The sequence below is a fragment of the Chiroxiphia lanceolata genome, chromosome Z (assembly GCF_009829145.1).
Source record: "Chiroxiphia lanceolata isolate bChiLan1 chromosome Z, bChiLan1.pri, whole genome shotgun sequence".
NCBI lineage: Eukaryota > Metazoa > Chordata > Aves > Passeriformes > Pipridae > Chiroxiphia > Chiroxiphia lanceolata.
Window position 1 is genome coordinate 37,688,793 of NC_045671.1, and position 22,808 is coordinate 37,711,600.

Here is a 22,808-nt window from a genome sequence, read left to right on the forward strand (position 1 = left end):
AAAAGAGAGTAGTTTGATGTGCTAACCTGACACAAAAGTACTTTCCTAGAAGAGATTTTCTTCACTCAGTCATTAACTCATCTCAAGCAACTTTTATTGACTATCTTAAGATTTCTTTAGATAGAGAGCTCAAAAGTAAATGGAAACATTATTTCTGACTGCCAAACGACTGTCCTTATTTTTCAAATAATCAGCCAGAAAAAAAACACAACAGCAGAGAGTTATAAGCATATCCCACAAGAGGTATAAACATACTCCACTCAAGATAGATTAGAGCTTCTGGTTCAAAATATTCTTAAGCCAAGCCCTCCAGTTAGTAAGTGGCTTAGAAACAGGCTTGAAAATTTAAGCTTTAAGCCGTATGTTGTCCATATTCAGACCACCACATCAAATAGATTTTTACAGTTACAGACCTAAAGCTGTCTAACTTTCAGAAGCAGCTCTTCCTGAAAGACAGAGGATATGCAGAGAATACTGAAGAAGTATTTCTACCTTAGGGCTCCTTTGGCTACAAGGAACCTGTGCAGTAATTATGGTATTTTTGTTGAACAATCAGCCTGAAGAACATACCACTAGTCTTTTTTGCTCACAGAAATGCAGACTTTTCACAGGCTGCATGGCAGAGCTTTTCTTTGCTCTAATTGTTGGATGATTTTTTTAACCTAATCTTTTTGCTATTTATTTCTGTTAAAATGGCAGAATTTTAGGTAACTTTTAATTACATCTCTTTGGGGTACAGCCTGCTCTGGCCAGCATCTTTTTGGAGCAGTTGGAAAAATACTAGTTTATCAATGCTGTTAGTTTATCAGGGATTATTTATCCCTGCCAAGTTAGCAACAATGTTAACACGCAGACAACTCATGACTCATGATTCTAAGAATGTCTTTACTAGAAAACCATACACAGCATTTTTTGTGGGCATCAATTCCTGCTCTGACTGCCATAAGGTTTTGTCTTTTGATTACTCTGGGCTACTGAGTCCACCTGAGACCAAATCCCTCAAGAAAGACAGAGGGATGTCTAGATACTGGTCAGATTTAGATACATCAATACTCTGCTGCTCCGTGCCATGGAGATGTGGTTCAAGGCCACATGGCAGATGCCAGAAACCAGCACCTGTACAACATCTGATATATGTTTTTGCAGACTCACAATAATAAACTTCAGGTACCTGAAGTCCTAAGAGGTTTTAGTCATGTATCTTATTTTGAAATACTGATAGCTAGTCTTTTTACAGTGTCAGTGGTAATGCTAACTGCAAAACATCCATGCATAAGTAACTCTCTACTCATCCATCAGTGCTTTGAATGGTTAACATCTCATCCTTTTCAAATGCATCCTATTCTTAAAAAGCTCCAGTACCAAAACATTTTGGGGCTAATTTCCCCAAATGCCTTGTACAGCCTAATGGAGAGAAAGCTAGTAAGGCTGCTGTGGTGATACAGAGGAACCCAGCCTGGTAGCTCCATGTTGCACAAACAGAAGCCTCCGTCTTTACCCATGGACTGCAGAAGACTGCTGTTGACTGACACCTTTCCCATATCACACTGACCTTTGTGAAAACGTGTACTCAAATCTGGACAGCTGCCACTGCTGTTGCAGAAATCATGCCCTATTCCACAGTTTCATTTCTTTACTGTTCTTAACAATACTGTTCTTAACATGCTACGAACCGGCCTTTCCCAGGGACAAGTCGTCCTGCTTAGCATCGTAGTTTAGGAGCTGTTCCCTCTCAACTTCCTCACTGGCAGCCTGCTCTGGTGCTGGCTGTAACACATCTTGCCCAGCTACGTGTTTTTCATTTCCAGATGGATTTGGCTCCTTCTCTGATTCAGGTAGCATCTCCTTGTGACCTGCAGCAGCCTTGAGGGGATCTTGTGGTTTTTTCAACTGACTAAAAAGCTGCTCCTCTTCTGCCTTAGGCTCCTGTTTTCTGATGTCAGCTGGGCCATCTATTCTTTCTGAAAACAATAAAAATGATTCTGAGTGAAAAAAATAATGCCTTTCAGTCGTGGCACAAGTTAAAATCCTTTAATAAATAATGCTTTATATTTCTCATTCAATTCTTGGTTTTCCTCTGAAATAATATCTTTCAACTGCCTCAGTTCCAAAGATAAAAAGAAGATAATTCATGTTTTTCCTACTGGGAACAGCTAAAGGAGGAGACTTTGTTTACCATCATCAGATTCATGCTTCTACATCCTGTAAAATTTTGGGGTGTGTGGTTAATAACTTGGGCAAGTGAAATAAAGCAGTTTAAATAAAAATTGCAGTGTGCTATATAAACATCAGGTTTCTGTGTATTACATTTTGTTACAAACAATAAAATTGATTCTGTATTTAAAAAGTAGCTCAGGACAAAGCAGTCACATAGGCAGTTTTGCAGGTAAACCACAGCTGTTCTTATTTTTAAATATGAAGAGGAAGTACAGGAGTACTATCATTTTTGGCAGGCATTAACTTATCTTTTTCCCTGTGTATCTGCATTTGTAACTAAAAAAGATAAAATTTGCCCAAATAAACTATATGTAGATGTTGTCTTCAATTGCTAGCTCTCTAAAATGAGAGTTGCATGTGGACAAGATTGTAATTTAAGATAGCATATACAAATAACTAAACAGGGAATCAAAATTCTATCACAGTACTGTGCAAGATGGACACACAAGGTCCACTCAAATTAACAGTTTCTGAAATTTAGTACCAAAAACAATCACTAAACCATTAATTAAACCATTAGGTTAACTAACCAGATCTCCTCTGTATTACTGGCCTTACTTGCATTTTGCTCAGTGAGAAGTGGGAAGCATGTATGCGTGTTTGTTTTAAGCCTAACTTTCAGCTATTCCTTAGGGAGGAGTAGCAGGCTGGATGTGTCAAACTTTCTAAGCAGGCAGATTTTAAGTGTGCTTGAAAATCATGCCTTCCAAAAGTGTAGGGTATTTTCTCCATATTAGATGAGAAATATGACTCCAGAGTTGTAAATATTTGTATTTTCCTTTATATGCAACATGTCAATTACAACAAAACTGAACCAGTAGAAATGCCAGCAATAAAAATGCTTCAGTAGTGCCTCCCCAAGGCTGGAAAACTACTTAAAGTTCAGACTCTTGGTGTCACTTTTTTCCATCTTGATCTTGTGTACAAAAATGTTTTTAAATGTTCAATTAAATTACAACTGTTCTTAACCAGTTGTTAATAAGACAGTGATTTCCATCTCACCTTTAGCCTTCATCAAGTCTGTTTGTCTTAGTGTAGGTACTGCTGTAGGTACATCTTCAGTGGGTTTCTGCTGTTCCAAGTCAGTGTGCTTGAACTCAGTTTGCTTCAAGGCTGGCAGCTGAATATTGACCTATAAAGTGAACGCACACAAGATAAGCACTGGTCTATGTAACTGCTCTTGGATTTGGAAAGGCAAATGGAACAGAGGTAAGAATTCAGTAGGGGGAAAAAAAATCCCAACACACCTGGAAATATTTGCACTGAAATTTTTTATTGGTGATGGAAGTACCATACAATTTTGAATATGCAGCAATGTTTCTATGTAACAGCATGACACATCAGGAGAATTTTAACAGACCTCCTTTAACTGTGGGTAAGAATGAACTCACTGCTGTCGATTATTCTCTGAGCGTCACAGAACTGTAACACCCCACATTTATCCACTGTTACCCTGCTACTGCCTCAGGGTCAGCAGAGCAAAAAAACAGATGTCATTAACTACTATTAGTAATCTGTTGGGCAGGAAAACTGTGTTTGGACATAATAAGACTTCAGTTATTTAAGGCTTGTATGGGAACTGGCCCGTAACTATGCTGAATGCAGGATTAAGAAAAGAAAACATAAATTACCACCTAGACAATAGTACCTGTTTAATATGATAGAGCTTACTTAAGAATGTATTAAGTTCTGGCAGTAGACTGCTCTCAGCATCTGACCCACTTAAAGATTAACGCTAACATATACATGATCTTGAAGATCTTCCAATTTAGCAATTAAAATTCCATGTACTGCTTTTACTCACACTGGCATTGGCCTTCCTCACATGGCCATGGTCTCCCTGTATGTCAGTGGTGGCCTGTTTGCATACCTGAGGCCCCCTTCCATCTCCTCCCCATCCCCTAGATCTCGTGGTTGACAGTCCTGTGCTTGGTGGTGTCTTCATCAGTGGATCCCCTTATCTACAGCATAGGGAACAGGAAGCTTGAGGATGCCATTAAGAAAGTGAGTCCTCATATGTTTTCACAGCAATAAGATTACCACCTCTCTCCATAAATGACTCCCAGATTATCTGAATTATGTATTTTGGTAGGGGGTCGAGGGAGGGGAGTTTGTTTGTTTGTATTACATTTGTTTGTTTCAATATCATTATAATTATCATTATTGCTTTATTTGTTGTCATTAATGGTTATTAAGTTTTTTATTAATTATTAAATTTTTGCATTTGCTTCACTACATTTGAGTCATGCACCATCCTTCTGTCACCTCCTACCCTGATGCTCTGTTGTGTGTCTAACACTGGCTCAGAAGGATCTCTGTAATAAAACAGGATCTCCCCAGTGCATCACTTTCAGCCTGAGCATTTCCTCCAAAGAGGCTTGAGAAACTGCAGCACTGAAATTTCGTTTCCTCCATGTGTTCAGGACTGAAAAGCTCAGACCTCTTGAGAAACACAGGATTTGACTAACAATTCACCATTAGTTCCTGGTGAAAATGAAAGATGAACTGAGGGATGTACCCAGGGCTTTGAAAACACCCCTCCTCTACGAAGGGAACCTGGAAGCTGCCTGTAGAGAAGGGTGATTGTCCAGCTACAGCACATTTCTAGGGCTGAATGGAGATTGAAGAGGTTTAAAAAGATGGGGTGGCCATGGTACTCCTAATGCAACCCCATACACAGCTGACCTTGCACCACTGGCTCATGTCCATCCCTTGTAGCACCCAGGCTCTCCACAGTCACTGCTCAAGCAGTCAGGACCCCACTTGCGCTGACATACAGGATTATTCTTCTCCTAATGTCATCTCAGAAACACCAAATGAGGGTGCAAAGCCAGGGCCAGTGGGGAAAGAGCAGAGTGGAGCTGTTTGTAGAGGAATTTATGAGAATGATCAGAGAGAAAGACTTGAAAGGAAAAAGAAGGAAAAAGAAAAGTTAAGCTCAGATATGATGAGGCCTGCTTGAGGTTACCTGCCTGGTAGCTCTGCATCAGTAAATTCAGTCGGACAAAGAAGCGACAGTTGATTGCTCCAAACTGATATCTGCTTACTTCCATGGTCATGGGAATCCGATGCTCTCCCAACCATCATCAGCTCGTTGCTGCACTTCCATCATCACTCTCTACAACTCCCTGAAAGGAGGCTGCACTAAGGTGGGAGGTGGCTTCTCCTCCCAGGCAACAAGTGACAGGACCACAGGAAATGGCCCCAAGTTGCACCAGAGGAAGTTCAGATTGGATATTAGGAAAAATTTCTTCACTAAAGGGCTGTCCTTGGAATCACACTATTTCCGATACATCATAAAGATTCAACAAATGTTGAAGCAGAGCAAAACTTAATGAGCTGGGCTAATGTTAGTTGGAGACAGCAGAAAGGTGGAGAAATACTTAAGAATTGCAAAGAAAAATATTTTCAAGAAATTATCCAAACAATACCTGGCTATATTTTTTTGAATCTTCTGAGAATTCTTTGTTTTCTTCGATTTGTGGTACATCACTACCCTTTTTTGTAAGTTCATCTATCCTTTCTTCACATTGTTCTTTTAATTCTTTCATCTGGTTGATGCACTGTGACCTGCAGAAAACATGAATAAGACAGTTAACTTTCATCCACACTCTTCTGAAATGTTTGTTTGTAAAATTATACTTTTTTTAAACATGTTATTTCCTTAGTTCTATTATCTAGGCTTACATTTGAGAAGTCAGTAGGGAGAAGTGTTAACCTAAGTCCTAAGGATAAACTCATAGTGCAGGTGGTCCAAGTTCTATTGGGAGAAATTAATTTAAACGGCTTTTGTCTGAACAGCTCAACAAGCTACATGATTTTTTTGTGTGTGTGTGTATCTTCCACGAACCACTCAATTTCAGTTAAGTTAAAGTAATTTTGATCACTGAAGCATTTCTAGTATGATAACGGAAATTCATACTTTGATTTTAGCCAAGAAGAGGAAACAGCAAAGTACTAATTGAAATAAAAAACAGGTTGTTGATCTACTGTTAGCAAACTGAACACCCTTTCTCAATATTTCAGCAAAGTGCAGCACTGCAAGACATACATTACAGAAACGGAGTTCATCAGTAGCTAATACAAGTTCCAAAAGGATATTCCCTAGAGATGCAAGCACAGTGTATCTTTTACATACTTTTAATATTTACACAGTGCCATTAACATCTTATCCTTTGTGACAGCAGGGGTCTTCTGTTTGCATTTCTGCATCCTGCCCTTCCCTTACAGCTCCATAACTCCAAGGTAAGTCTTGGGCTGTTGCTGCAGTGTTTTTCCTAAAGCTGCCAGGGCAGTCTTTTCCCTTGCTGTGGTTGTGACGGAGATTCTGCGCAAAGCCCAGGAGTGTTGTCTATGTCAGTGTCTCAGGGGAAGTGCTGCAATTGGAGCAAGATCACCCTTTCTCCCCCGCTCTCTTCATAACTTGTAACTTTCCGTTTATATCAGAGGAAGAACAAGACCAAGACCTAGTGAGTAACAAAGCAGATAAGTATTACCCTGTAACACACAAACAGAAGGCTTATAAACTAGCCATCATATGACCCCAAGTAGGCTTTGATCCCACTGCAAACAGGAACGAGCAGTAGTGTGATCAAGTGGATCCCACTGAGAAGTGCATCACATTAGAGGCAAATGTGGTGAAAAAGCACCATCATTGTCAGTACCCACTGCTCTGGAAAGCCTACCTGATCAAGAGTGGCTGGGGACCACACTGGTTTTTTTCCCCACTGGTTGTAGCAGCAAAAGAGTTCATTGCAGGGTTTAAACCTTTTTTCCTTTCTCTCTGTCCTTTGTTTTTTCCACTCAGAAGTAACTATGTCAGCTTAAGACCCTTTCTGCATCTTTCTGCATTCAAAATCTGTCTCAACATCCTTTTTACAACACCATGGTCAACACACTGGAAGTTTCTCCTTCCTTTCACTTGGACAGAAGGCGGGTAAATATCTTCTGATTCTGGCTCTAACCAGTGTTATTGCAAGTGTTAATACCCCCAGTGTAAGCAGCAGCTGGCTCAGACAGGCACATTCCAGTTTCTCAAGCTGCAAATAAGCTACTAACTAATCCAACGGAATTCTCAGGGTACATGCACTCATTTTTATTGCACTCTCACCCTTCTCCACCCCTGTTTCTCAAAAACAAAAGATCCCTTCTGTAGTTCACACCCAGAAAGGAAGAACAGTAGCAGATGGCTACACTATGAACTGACGAATTAATTACCCTTATTACCATTTCTTCTTCACTAGACATTGTTCAAAAGTTTGATTTTGCTAATGCTAATACAAGGAAGAATCATCAAAATAAGCAGTGCTTCCCAAGTTGGTGAACATCAGAGACAATAAAACAACATAGGCTTGAGTTATGCACACGTTCATTAATTTCTAGGAAATTAAAGGACATCAGAATTACCTGTACCTCTTTGTAAGCTTAAGAAAGATGCACTATACAGACAACCTACAGTTGGCGATAATGCAGCTTTCCACAAATGCTCTTTCATCCCACATTGCAAATGAAAATGAAGTTCATTTAACATCTGTGACAAATACTCACTGTTTAAAATCTATTATCTGCAACAGAAATCACTTTTAAATGGGATTCTGGAGATGTGAATACAAAAACAACTGTACTACAGGGACAGCACTAGTTTCTGTCTCATCCGATCAACATGACATATTTCAAATGTGCAAAACCAATGCTCTTAAATTCAGTCTCTGTGGCATGTTTTCTCCCTCACAAGATTACACAGAGTAAATTTCTAGGCAAAAGAGATCACCTGCACACACAGAAAGGAGCCCAAGTAATATCCTCCCCAGCTGCTCCCAGGACCATCACAGGAGACATCAGCCCATTCAAGACCCACCTCCATGAGCTCAAAGGAGCACAGAGGCACAAAGGTGGAGACAGCCTAAACTACAGACTCAGATCTGACAGCCTGACCAGACCACCCCCACAGCACATTTTGTACTAGTGGACAGCCACTCTCAGGGGAGAGGGATGCAGCTACTGGTGTTGTCTGTACTCATACTTCATGTGTCTGTATTAACCTGCATACCTGGCGTGTACAGATGTGCTCTGCACGCACGGGGACAGATGTGCAGCTTCTCCCCTCCTGGTCTGCTGGATTTGCCAAACCCCAGCATGAGAAACAGAGTACCTTTGTTCTTCAGGAGCATATATCATTAACTCCTTTCATCCCTGCCAAGAAAGATTGCTCATGCACTCACGCTCTTGCACTTGTCAGGTCTGCAAATACCAAACTAATTAATCAGATTTTTTACAGTAGCAAAATTTCCAAAGAAGTAATTACATAAAAAACAAAGCTCTTGGGAATCAAAATGCATCTGAACATTGAAATGTATTTAAAAGATCAGTCCAGTGTTTCTTTCTGGCTGCCGCAGGAGAGAAGGGTCAATGTGCCAGTCGGCCTTTGCTGAAGAAGCTCCACCATGAGCAGACAGCACTTGGCACAGTGTGCACCAAGGCTATCCCATGAAGTTGACTGCTGAGGAAAGTGTACTCCTTTTGCACGTAACACCAGTAAGTTCACATAGCTCCTGCCGACTTCTTTATGGAAAACACTAAGCTTGCTCAAAAAAAATGCTAAGATGAAACTTCAAGACTTGGGTACAAGAAAAAACAATGATTTCTTTTTTTCTAAGCTCATAGACTTTGTTCCTATGCATTCCACATGTACAGCTGTTTTTACCACTACCTTCTACAGAGTAGTATCTGAATGTTTAAAAAGAGTGATCCACAATGTGTACAGTTAAAAAAAGGCATTTGACTTCTGTCATCTTTTTATAACACTTTCAATTACACAAATAATACTCTCTCTTCACTTTTGCACTGGGTAAACTGTACTTGATACATAAGGTGCAAAACCTTCATCCGTACAAATCCAGGTAAAAGAAAGAAGTGCATAATCAGGTCTAATGCCCACTCACTGCAAGGCAGATGAACAGAGAGGCAACATATCGGTTTATTTCTAATGCTCACGGGAGGAAGGCAGACAGATGAAAACTAACATTTGGAATCTAATAATTTTTATTTTTCTAGGCCTACAATTGCATTGGGAAAAGCTTGTTTTTAAGCATTTAAAGTGACAGCATTAAGTGAGCGTTTAGCAAAGAAGAACATACGTAACGAAGTACAATCGAATATCCATTTCTACAACTACCAGAACACAATGTAAAGTTATTTATTCTAGTAAACACAACAATGAAATATTAATGTTCCAACATCCTCCCTAAAGGCACACAACAAGTAACATCTTAAAAATACATTTATATATGTTCCTAACAGAACTGTGTGAATGCTGCACAGTATCCAAGCTATAAATTACTTCACAAAAATTTGAGTGCGAAGTTTATTTTCCTCACTTGCATAGTTACAATAAACATCTAGAAACAGAAAACAAACATTTAGGTATTATTCAGCAAAGCTAGTGAAGAAAGCATAGCTCCTTGACTGAGATAACTGCCTTTATGGACTCCCATGGAGACATTGCAGGAAATGCCTCAAGACCAACTGGAGGCAGCTAGCTCAGTCCCTGTGCAGCTCCCACATGGCTGATTTATCACGCCTGTCTTTACACCTACCCTGACAAAAGCAAACTCATCTTTACCACTGTAACATGCTTAGCTCTTCACCTTGAGCCAGCCCTGACCTTCCGTTAAATGAAGAGGGATTCCCTTTAGTACACTACCACTAGCAGGGATGCTCTTTCAGTGACCTCCTCAACAAAGCTGAACACATTTCACCAATGAAAACATTTCATCAGATACGAGTAATAAATGAGTTTTCAGAAGCCAGACTCACTACATTTGCTTTGTATCACTTCTCTGCACATGCTATCAATCCATTGCTTCATAGATGTACCTGTCATGTGGAGCATCACTGTACAGCACATACAGGTACCTAAGGATCCATTCATTCTTGCTGATCTCAGACTTAAAAGGAAGACACCAGCAAACAGATTCACTGACTAGCACCTGAGGTTCCATGAGTCTCAGGTCTGTCATTTAACTAAACAGCAAACAGATGGTGCTTAACAAGCGTGGTATGCAACACGTGTAGAGAGGAAAAAGCACCTTAACAGACACATAGGCAATGCGGCTTAATGGAAGGTTGGTACAAACTGAAGTTTCCAACTTCCTTCTACTTTTCTGTTAGAAGTCTGAAATTACAACTTTGCTAATACAATCCATCTGGGTCATCATTATTAAATGAGTAATAACCAAAAAAAAAGTCACAACTAACTGGTAATCAGTAAGTATCGCAAAAGACGTAATAATAATCCTTCATTCTAAGGGGGGGGGAAAAAAAGAAGAAAATAGGTACTTCAACTTTAGCCTGCAGAATTCAAGTTCTTTGATTGTCATGTTCAGCTTTTAGTCATAATTCCTACAAAATCTGGCTAAACAATGGAAAGATACCTATCACTAAAACAGTTATATTCTTGATGGAAAATCGTTATGAGAACATGCAAACAGCAAATTCTATTGCTTTTTTTGTCTATATACCAGAGGAAAGATACAATAGAATGTGAAGGCAGGGAGAGGGAACAAGAATATTATTGAACAGAAAGAATCCAGGAGAAATTCATAGAAATACTGGAAATGTGTATTTAGGGTAAGGATACTGGTAAGTACTTTTTTTTCAGTTATCCATGCTTTATAATTCAGTGGGATGTCTCAAGAAAAACATGTGACTAGGTATGAACTGTAATGCAGAATACATGGTCTGATCAGCATGGTGCTAGAAATCTCCCAAGATCTCTGGCAGCTCAGTGAAGTACAGCTTCTCATCAGGTATTCCCCTATCTGAATTCAAACTTCTTGAGTTTAGCCTTCTCATGTTTTAGTTTTCCCCCCAACTCTTAGGTGATTATACTCCTACCTCAGACCTCCTGCAATAGAAGGAACATCAAGAAGTGTGGGAGAAGCCTGTGGATACTGAGATGCCAAGCATTGCAAGGTTTACACTCTTCTCACAACTGTGAGCAATTTTAGAAGATGTGTCAGATGTTACTTTCTCCTTAAAAAATGTACATTTACCAACAGTACTATAGCTAACACAAGAATACTCTAGGTTATAACCAAGTCACCTACAACTTGGGAAGTCATCTTTTATAAAGCACATACTTACAGGTCATATGAGAACTTCCTCTGAAGGTTAGTCTGGTTCTTTTGAAACCAATAAACATCCAACTGCAGCTTTCCATATTCTGTCTGTAACTCTTTCAAGTGTTCTGATCAAAACAGGATTAAAACACATAGTAAAATACACCCAAACAAACATATACCTACACATACAACAATAGAAATCTCAACAAATCAATAGTAAGCACACTAAATTAATTCATCTGTCATGCTAACTACATTTTGCATACAAATGCATAGATGATTGTTGAATTTATTCAATAAGGATTCTCAATCCTTATTGAGAATAAGGGCAAAAATAGCCTTTCAGCAAAATATATTAGCAAAAACAGTGTAACATATCTTTTTACCTACTTTTCTTCATCAGGAATATTCTGATTTGCAAACCCTCCTAGGTTTCAGCCCAGAAAATCTTTAGGTGTATGAAATCATAATCAGAACACAGCAAGAAACAGTATTCCTGTTTATCGGCATCTAAAGACAAGCTTACAATGCTTCCCTGAATAATATGCAATTTACAGCTACGTTCCTGTATAAGAAACAGAAACAGAGGCACCTATAATTTAGAGTTTTCTTCCTGATAGAAAGCTCTGCATGAGGGCACCAGCAGGCGGCACACAACATATTTACTTGTTTATAGGACTTAGAATTCATTTCCCAGACCTCCTCAGGAATACATTGCTAGTAACAACTCTGAAGCACCAACATGAATAGAAATGAATTAGACTGAGTTTTCTTATTTAATACAGGCGTTTGTGAATTCCTCCAGAGCTAAAATGTATGACCTAACAGTCTAGGGAAAAATGCAAGAATATGCTGCAAAAGGTAGAATAGAGAATAAATACATTAATCTAGTTTTATTCTGCATTATTTTGTATAGTAAGAGTCAGAAGTACTACATGGACAAATCCTTCTACCGTTCAGGTAGATTATTCTCACACTGGAACTATGGTTCTCACTTAACTGGAACTATGCAGAAGAAGTATCTAAGTCATCGCAGCTCCTGCACCACCCCCATGACTTGAAGAAAGGCAGCATTCTCAGATGACCCCAGAAAGATGCAAGGCTTAAAAACAGAGGGCCTAAAAAAACAGTATGAGAGAGATGCACAGGGATATTACAACATACCTCGTAGATTCTGAATCAGTCGATCATTTACTGTGATGTTTCTCAGCAGTATTGCCTGAAAGAAGCAAAACAAAAAACAGTGTTTTAACTGCAAAGGACTTGTATTACCATTAATATTATAAACAACACCTACCAAAGCACTTGTAACGATCTGTTTTTTGTGAAGTGCTGTGTTACAGTCAAACAAAAACTTTCAGCTGTTTTACAGATCTACTATAGCAAACAGCAAACATTCATTTAACCCAGATTCCCCACTAAAGGGGACATGAGGAATGTACCACTGCAAGATGCAAAGAGGAAGGATTTAAAAATTAAAGATACTAAAATTGCTTGCTGCTTTATTGTACTTTAATCGACTGCAGTCACAGTCAAATTTACTGTATTTATCTCTTGAAGAAGAATACAGCACAGTACAGCTCACTATCAATTACCCTGTCACTCAGGAATCAATACACCTGCATTCAGGCATGCAAAGATGAGCTATGAAAGCATTAATGACTGAGCATAAAGGAACTTCACAAAAGCAATGTGAAGCCCTTGCATTGTATCCCTTTTCTAACTATCATCTCCACTGCTTTTGTGCTGGAGTGGTCTTCTTCCATTCCCTCATTTTGCTCTCTCTCTCTCATTCTGAAGAGGCAGTCAACATAGGAATATGTTTTGTCCATTCTTTCATCAACCTTTGTCTACCATTTCATATACACACATGCCCCACAACACCTGAAAACTGACAGAACCAAATGAAGACTAAATGAAATTAATTGCTGTGAGCAAGATACCAGGATAACTCAAATTCATATTTAACATTTAGCAAGTGTGGTGTAGAAGAGTTCTTAAGACTACAAAAAGAAAGAAACCCACCTATTCTTCAGAAACAATCCAGTCCAGTCTTAGGAGAATATTTCTTAGGATTCAGTGCCTATTTCCTCATTATTCTTGTCCTGGGAAACCTCAGTGTTCAAGGGTCCCAGATCAGGATATACCAAGTCCCCAGTTTCCCAAAGTTTCTGCTCTAGTACTGACGTGTACATATGTCCACACCACGCAATTGTGAAGAAACAGTAGTATCCATTCTGTCTGCCCAAGTCACCCTGAAACACTGACAACATCATCAGTGCCTTTTTTCACATAGACTACAGTAATAAGAGTTGATTAGCTGAAGTGCAGCATTCAGTCAATCTGAGTGGGCAGGCTAGCATCCAGCAGGAGAGCAGATTTGTCTTTGGTTGACCCTTTAAAGAGTCCCACTCCAAAGAGGCAGTCATTTACCTGTTGCCGAAGTGTTTCTACACCATTCTGTATGTACAGCTGGTATGTGAAAATCACTGTGAAAACTCAAGAGCAAAGGTCTTGCTCATTTGTTAAAAAGGAAAATGAAAACCAAGTAACACTATTAACAGCATACATGTTTAATATATCTCCCTCTCCTTTCCTATAGGTAAACAAAAAACGAATTTGCTTTCAATGCTTTATTGGAGAAAGGAAGCTAATATTTCAATGGAATTCCAAGTTTTGTTAATGCATGAACCATGTAGCCAGGTTGTTCCACGATTATCATCTTCAGGGTATACAGTATTGGCCATTACTAGAAACTGTCAACGGACCAGAAAAAAAAATCAGTAGGATGTAGCAATTTTACGTTCCTACAGTTTGTTGTGCTTCGGTTTTTTTGGTTTGTTGGTTTTTGGGTTTTTTTTTGGTTGGGGTTTTATTGGAGTGGAGCTTTGTTGGTTGTGGAGTTTTTTTCTTAAAATGAAACTCCCAAATACCAGAAGCGCTTATGTGACAGCAAAACAGACAAGTGTCAAATATTTTGCACATCTGGACAATAATAACTGTGATTAGCTGAAGTGAGTAGAATTATTTGCCATGTATTTGCTCTTTGAATCACAACAGGGGAAAAAAGTGCGCCTTGGTCTTTCTGGATTGCATATAAAACTTTCTTTTGGCAATGCCACACCTATCTCCCTGAATGTGTGGGCAAGAGTCCAAGAAAAAAGTAATAAAAATCTGGTTAGCTGTTTAACTTGAGCAGGAAATACTGTTTAATAATTTATAGGACCATATTGCAACTGCCAGCTTCCAATCTGACTGTCGCTCCAGTGTTAAGTAATCTTCATATCAAGGCTGTGAATTAAGCAAACATTGTTTTCTTTTGGGTTTTTATGCAGGTCAAGAAAGAAAACTGCTGGCAAGCACTGACCAGACATATGGCAATACTCAGTTCTTGAAAGCAACTCACATTTTAAACTTCATTTAGCCCACAAAACAATAGCTATCATCCCCAGAAAATCCAGCTTTTGGAAAATAACTGTATCACCACATCAAAATCTCATGTTCTGTGACAGAGTGACTCTGAAACATAGAACCAGCTTCTTATATTTGCAAATATGTCTTGCACAAAAGTCCCTGTGACTACCACAGAGATAAAAATCAGTCTCCTGACTGAACACAACGTTGTGGATAGCAAGTCTTCAGAAACCAAAAAATCAAAAGTCACACTTCCATCAGCAGTGAGGGAAAAATCTTGCTCCAGCTGTATGGCAAATTTTTTAATGACAACTGACAAGAGATTTTGTCATTATTATTCACCATAGAACATGTCTACACTAGTCACATTCCACTTAAGAAACACAAAGATAAAGTTACTGTTTAAAAAAACCCAAAAACACAATGCAGAAACACTCGTGAGGGAGATTATTTCAAAACCTATGTTTTGAGCACATGCTCTGGACTATGTACATGCATTTGATCCAACTAACACCTTACACAGTATTCTCCATAGATATATGCCTTGGAGGAATTACTACAATTACTCCTTCAGCATTTGCTACAATCATAAATCAAGCTAATCCAAGTACACTGAACTGACGTGCTTTCTAACACTGATTGCAGGTGCTGTATATAGAAGCATGAAATATTGCAATAGGAAAAAGAATTAAAACAGCAAAGAACCTGATGAGTGTAAACACTGATTTTAAAACTAACACCTAAGAAAAAAAGGGTTTTGAATTTACAAATATAGTACAAAGGAGACAAAGATGAGCCACAGGATCAGTAACTCACCTGCTAAGAACGAAACCAACTGGGAATAAAGCAAGATGGGAGGCTAAGACTTATACATGCAGAAACAGACATCTATAATTAATCAGGGAGAAGCAGGGCATAATTAACTCAAAGTGATTTAAGTCATTACTGCAAAGAAAAAGAGTAGACCCATCTCGCATGTTCCCACTGCTCCCCAACACCATGCTGGTATTAGCATGAAAATAATGTTGGTAACACACCGATGTTTTAGTTGTTGCCAAGTAGTGCTTACCCTGAGTCAACAACTTGCCAGTTTCCCATGCTCTGCCAGTGAGCAGGTGCATAAGAAGCCAGGAGGGAGCACAGCCAGGACAGCTGGCCAAAGAGATACTCCACACCATAGCATGTCATATCCAGTATATATACTGAGGGGGTTGGTCGGGAGGCACTGATCACTGTTGGGGGATGGGATGGGCATTTGTCAGCTGGTGCTGAGCAATTGTATTGTGCATTTCTTGTTTCTCTTGGGTTTTATTCCTCTCTCTCTCCTTTTCATTACTATCATTATTTCATTTTGATTCAATTACTAAACTGTTCTTATCTCAAGTCATGTGTTTTCTTCAAAAAATCTAGGGAGAGGTGTGGGGACTGAGTAAGTGACTGCACAGTATTTAGTTGCCAGCTGGGGTTAAACCATGACAACGAGCCACAACAAGGCTTTTTCATTCTAGGCCACGATATTAATGGCTAGCTACATATTAGTATGTGGGGAAAAAAGTTCATAAATAAGATTCCTAAGAAATATTTCTCCTTTAGGTTGGTCTGTGTGCTGCACACTCATGTATACTTCAGTAGAAGCAGATCAATTGAAGCAAGGCTTAAAACAAATTTCAAGCCCAAAATGGAGGAGACATTGTTCATGTAAATCTATATTTCACTGAACTGAATTCCATTCAAAAATTGCAGACTTTTTCTCATCCTCAATAAACATAAAAAAATCCCACCAAACCAACAAAAAAAATTCCAAACAAGTAAAAAAACCAACCAACCAACCAAACGAACAACCCACCCAGCCAACAAAACCCAAACCCAAAAAACCAGCTCTGTTCTTAAAGGGTGATCATGGCAAAGGTCAGAGACTCAAACTTGTTTCACATCCTACGCTACAGGCAATTTAGACTCTCCTTTTTTGTCATGAAAGACATGTGCACCATGACACGGTGTAGTTCAGCCTTCAAAACTGCAGAAACCACCAAAATTACAAGATTAATAATTTCTTACACTCTCAGCAGAAGAGAGGGGAAGTTAACATATATTAAAAAGAGATTACTTTTACAGGTGCAGTGCACTAGCAAATGGACTGGAGAAAATAAGCCCTGTAGAGCTACAGGAATTTCAAGATACTGTTATATTTAACTAAAACCCAAATAGTAGGCAGTGTAAGAAAAACGAAAACCTATGATATGAGAATCTTAATATAAAACTTGTACAGATACATCTAAGGTACCTTCTGCGTTTCTTTTTGTCCATTCATTTTGCTATGAAGATGTAGAAACATTCCACTAGTTAACTCTTAAACTACACATACTCTAAATTCCCACTCTCAGGGTGCCTACAGTGCAGCAAGTCTCAGATGATGATTTTTGTTTCTCCCCACCATGTGGAAGATACATTTTGAACAGAGTTATGAGTAATCAGACTGATTTCTTTTGCTAATTTAGTAAGATCATGTTATGGTAAGTATGGAATGTTCCTCAAAGACTTTCCAAAACTAGAATATGCAAGATTGTTTGGTTTGAAAAAAAAACCCAAACAACAAAAAACAAAATACACATAGGCACTTTCCTTTTCACACAAGGCTTTCTTCTCACTCCCTGCTGATTTACTGTAATTCCTTTTCAGTGGAGTTGACTCCTTGCATACCAATAGGTATTTTGTCTCAGAAGACTGTGCTGGGAATTGAAATTTTCCCAGAGGGAGGGGACCAGAGAGAAGCTATGGCCTGTGTTAAAAAACACTGAGCAACAAGACAGTGACGTGCTTTACAGAGAACATACATACCTTGGTCCCTCTCCTCAGTAAAACAAGATATGGGCTGGGGAAGAATTTTGTAAATTCAAAGAAACTTATCAACTGCAAAAGCACGTTCTTTCAGTTAAAGGTAAGAGATACTACATACATTGTTGTCCTGATACGCTCTTCAAAGAGAGCTGTGGCTGTGTACATCCCAATAGCTACAAGTCCCAAATAACAACCACAGAGAATATTCTTCTTTAGAAAATTGCTTACAGATTGTAAACAACCCTTTTGCACTCTGTTGTTATCAAGTGTTCAGGTAAGATTTCTTGATCTCTTCATTCTATTTCTGTAGAGCTTTCCAAAAGCCATTTTCCTAAATCTACACTATTCCTTAAAATTTCAAGCAGGTTTTTTAAAAACAAACTGATGACAGTAGTGTTTTATACATATCAGACCTAAGAGAATAATTACAACCGTAGTTTTCCAGAATTACATTGCTTCAGTGAAAGGTGAGCCCACAGGGTATTTCCAGCTCAGATTACCTCCTACTTTTTATGCCCTCATCCTTTAAGTAGCCAGAGACAGTTCTACTTCAAAAGAAGGCAGATTTAACTCAAAGTGATTACTGCACTGCCACCAACAATAACTTTAACAGGGCAAGTACCTTATTGGTGTATCAGTTTGGTATGAAACTAAATTAGTGGCATAATTATTCTGTATTTTATCAGCAGAGTAATAAGACACAGTGAGCAGAGATGAACTGCAATTAAGATGGGTCTCAAATATTACATTAAAGTTGCTTTTGCTAAGAAGACCAGATTGTGAAGGTCTCCTTGCATACAAATTTCTTCTATAACCAGAAAAACCACCATTTCTCCCTGAAAACTTGGAGGGTTTGAGAGAGACCATTCATTCCTACACATCTGCTGAAAGCATTTTCATTTTTCTTTATGAATAACAACAAGAACCAAGCAAATCTCATTTATGAGTCAAAGACCTCTCCAGTTAGTTATACAGTTTGTATCACTTGTAAAACAAGCTGAGAGACTCAGGATTTGGATTTGCATTCATTCTTCCTGAATAGGTAAATACTTGCTGCTAATCTTTACGGAGTAAATAAAGCCCAGTTCAAGGAGCAAGCTTCCCATAACCAGAAAGACTGAATTCATTACTCGCCTCCCAGGAATCCCAGATTCCACTGGAATCCATGGAGCCAGAAACCAGAGATTTCAGACACACTTATACATAGATACAGATACGCACAAACAAAAAAGCACTCAGAAACCATCTTTCCTTATATTCCACATGCCTCTGCGGAATAACCTCTGAACCTAGACAGCTTCCTCAGATAAAGGCCATTAGTGAGAAGAACTAAACTTTCCCTCTCTTCCCTGCCACCATATCAGAGGAATTCCTAAATTACAATGGATAAATCCATGAGAATTTGGCTGATGGCAACTTTGACACGTACACAGGTTCCCAGTAACACAACCCTCTCTACTGTTAAATTAAGAGTTGGAAAACAAACAGCACCTGTGCAGGATATTTGCTCATGTGCTGTAACAAAAGCAAATTTTGAATTTGACACGATGGTGCACAGGCACATACACACTCGTCCTACCACTTCAGGCTCCTCAGACACGCACTTCTCCAGGCACAAAACACAAAAACAGGAAATTAGTCCAATGCACCACTTTCATGTTATGCTTCCTAAAGCATCAGCTCCTGGGGTTTCAAAGAAAGCTTCAAAGACTGTTCTGTTACTGAACAGCTGTATTTTATAGTGATGGAGGGAAAAGCACTGAAGAAGGATGGGCTACTAGATTGGCCCCAAAATCCACCTTTCCCAGCATCCCATCTCAAACACTGGAATGCCAAATTAATTCCATGGCAGCCATAAAGCACAGTATTTTCCAAGCAGCAGCTGAGGAATGCTTCAAAACAGAATAAACACCCTGGTATTGGGTGGTGGGGCAGGTGCTTGTCCCAGGTTATCCAGTTGGTTTTTAACCTACACAGACCCACTGCAACTGCATATTATGGATGTCACACAACTGCAGCTTCAACATCTACTGCATGAAGAGCACTACCTTCTGCCCAGTCTGAACTACAACTTGATGATGGCCTTTGAAGGCCATCAGTGGATGGAGAACATGTCTCTCCTAGCCACAAACATTTTCTGCTCCATTTGGAATCCTGGAGATGACTGTGACGACTCCTCCACTGATTCCTGTCCAGCCTGTAACCTACACTGTGGACTCCTGTAGAAAAACTACGGCACAGCTTTGGTTATCCTCCTTGTTCTCCTCTGTGTGCCTTTCCCAGCACTCCAAAACTCCACTGGTAACCTTCCCACAGTACAAAAACTAACCCAGTGTATTTCTAAGCTGCTTTGTAACTTTTGCCTTATCATTCACCCCTGAGATAGTGCTGTGTTACTGCATGGCTGCTTAGTATCTCTACAAACTATGCACATATTGACTTTTGCAATTTCAGGTGTGAATGCTTTCATTTGTCTCCCTCATCCTTGTCACTGATTCACTCAGAAAAAACTCCAAGAGACTTCAGAAGAAAGACTTTCTTTGCCAGAAGCTGCTTTGACTCTTCCCCAGGCTACCACATTCTCCCCCACATCCAACAGCAGGTTCTGGTTTTGTAAAATACTTTTCACCACTCTTCCTGGCATAGATGCCAGATGAGCTCCTGTCAATCTCTCAACATCCACCCATCTGGCTAGTCTGTGCTGTAAACTCCATGGCCAGCACTTACACTTCCAGTGCCTTTTAATAACTTTGGCTATATCTGTTTATGAAAAGGAAGCATAATACTCTCTTACATTTGCCCTTTTCTTACCTTTGAATCTTTTGGTTTTGGGGTTTTTTTCCCCACTCATGCATGTGTTTTCACTCCTTGCAAGACAAAAGTAGAACGCAAAACAGCGGCACAACACTCAGCAGCAACACCCAATACTAGGAGGCAGAAGCGACAAGAAGATTGATTACGCACTCAAATGCTGTCTGACTATCCTGGGATATTGTTTTAATATACACATACATTAAAAAATAAACAGACAAACTATACCTCATCTTTTTTTAAGTATATGCAAAGACTGAACCCAAAGAGAAGAGAAACATTATCAAAGAAACATATTTGTCTCAAAAGAAGTAAAAAGAATTGGTTTAGTATTTCTTTTAAGACTTTGGGTAAAAATTATTTCAAAATAAAGACATATACCACTGATGTGCATACTCCACCTTCCATTTTTACTCAACTTCTGTTCCTCTAAATACTTCAAAGATTATTCTGGTGATATTTTGCTCAGTCACCACAAGTTTTGAACAGCAAACCATCCCCTCATAGTGAACCCACTACCTGAAGAACACCTACTACTATCATGTGTTGTGTCTATTCAGCCTGCTGGAAGTAATAGTCCTGGAAAGCTGATCTATAAACTTCAGTCAAGAGACTCTACAGGAGAAGCAACTGAACACTTTCAACTAAATATTTCTACTAACGGGGAGAAAAGTGATATCAATGACTAACAACCACATTACCACATTAAAAATGGTATCAGCAACAGGAGGAAAATATACAACAAAACAGTTTGCAAGATACTACACAGCAGCAATTGTACACACTGCTATTTAGCTAGCTAAGTTTGCGTTCTTCACAAAGGACTTCCATCTCTCTGGCAACACTGTACAGTCAGGAGCTCTGCCATGAAAGTCTAACCTTTTCATGTCTTCCCAGCACTACTGAGTTTTGGAGGCAAAAGGCCAAGGTCCCACAAAATTTGTAACGCATTTAGAAATGAACGTCAACCATTTATGCTTACAAACATATTTAGGAATACAAATATATATCTTGGTGCATTTTCCTCTTTTCTTTAATTATTACAACACTAGTACACAGGAAAGAAAGCCAGAAGCCAACCCAAGATTGGTAACCATGATTTACAAAGGGGGTAGGGGTTTTAGTCAAAGTGCCATTACTTGTAGCTTCTAGTATTTCATATATTACACAGCAAATGCTGCAACATGCATTCAATGTCCATTTTCTAAATATCATAAAATGACAGATAAATGTTTTGGCATACCAACACTGACTGTATGCCCATGTATGCCCATGAACATGAGAAACATTTTCTGTTGCGGAGATTGTCTTGGTAATTCACAGTCTCACAGAAAACTGGCTAGAAGAAACCCTACCTTCTCTTCCTGACGTGCTCTGTCGGCATTTTCCATCTGAAAGCTGTGCAAGGACTGGATTTTGTAAATCTGTTGTCGCTGCTTCTCTAGCTCCCCTTGGAATTCATTCTTTTTGAGCTCCACAGCACCCCTCTCCGCTGCCGCCTTCCGGACTTTGCCTTCCAGATCCATGACTCGACCCTGAGGAAAAGCAGATTAGCCAAAGCCAACAGAAATGCTTCCCCCTTGCCAGATTCTCCTCCAATATATTCAAGGAATAGCAAAATTCACAGCTCTAACAACATTTATGTAATTGAAGTACTATGTTAGCCAGGGATACCTTCCATACACACGGACACACATCTCCCCATTTTCACATAAATTAACAGTATAGCATATTTTGTAGAGACTGTCAAAATTTCAGTTAAAGATAAAAATGGAAAGCTGCCTCAGTACTTGAGCTTAAGAAAAAAAAAAGATTACAGTTCACAATCCTTCTGATATACAAGGCCAAACAATTATTTTAATTAAACCCACACAATTCTGACATCTCTACACTTCCCAGTGTTGATACTAAACCAACTCAGAGTGAAAACTCATCTCTCAAATCAATCTGTTTTCCTGGAAGACCTATGAAAGAGCAGAGAGATGACAACAGTGCCCAATTTTCACATGAACAACTGACATATGGCTATTACACAAAATACACATATGAGAAAAACTCAATTTAGAAACAGAAAATCATCAATTCTTCATGACTGCTCAAAGAACAGAGACAATCAGAAGAAAATTCAACACTATGAACACAGTTCACATACGAACACAGAGACATAAGATGAGGAATCAAGCCAAGGCCCTCCTCTTCTATTTTTTTAAGCACCAATTTAGTTTTGCAGGACAGTTTCTAAACATTTTGGGTTAAAATTGTTTTTCTGCAACAATGAGGAGTACAAAGACGTGCAGGAGGGTGAGGACATCAACAGAATCTACACAGACAAAAAGGCCTGACGATTCCAGGTGGACTAAAAATTAGACAGTACAGAAACTGTGCATGTTCCAAGACTTAAAAAAA

At 39.1% G+C, this 22,808-nt stretch overlaps 1 protein-coding gene across 4 annotated transcripts in view; it reads right to left on the reverse strand.

Annotated features, from left to right (window-relative positions):
- The window catches only part of GOLM1 (golgi membrane protein 1), a 35,644-nt gene that overhangs the window by 2,317 nt on the left and 10,519 nt on the right, over positions 1–22,808 (reverse strand). For all 4 annotated transcript variants that reach the window (XM_032676898.1, XM_032676900.1, XM_032676899.1 and 1 more), the window contains 6 exons: positions 21,758–21,937; positions 12,504–12,558; positions 11,362–11,464; positions 5,649–5,787; positions 3,220–3,349; positions 1,674–1,961 (listed from right to left, as the gene is read on the reverse strand). In XM_032676898.1, the coding sequence (XP_032532789.1) occupies positions 1,674–1,961; positions 3,220–3,349; positions 5,649–5,787; positions 11,362–11,464; positions 12,504–12,558; positions 21,758–21,937 (895 nt within the window). The remainder of the gene's footprint in view (positions 1–1,673; positions 1,962–3,219; positions 3,350–5,648; positions 5,788–11,361; positions 11,465–12,503; positions 12,559–21,757; positions 21,938–22,808) is intronic.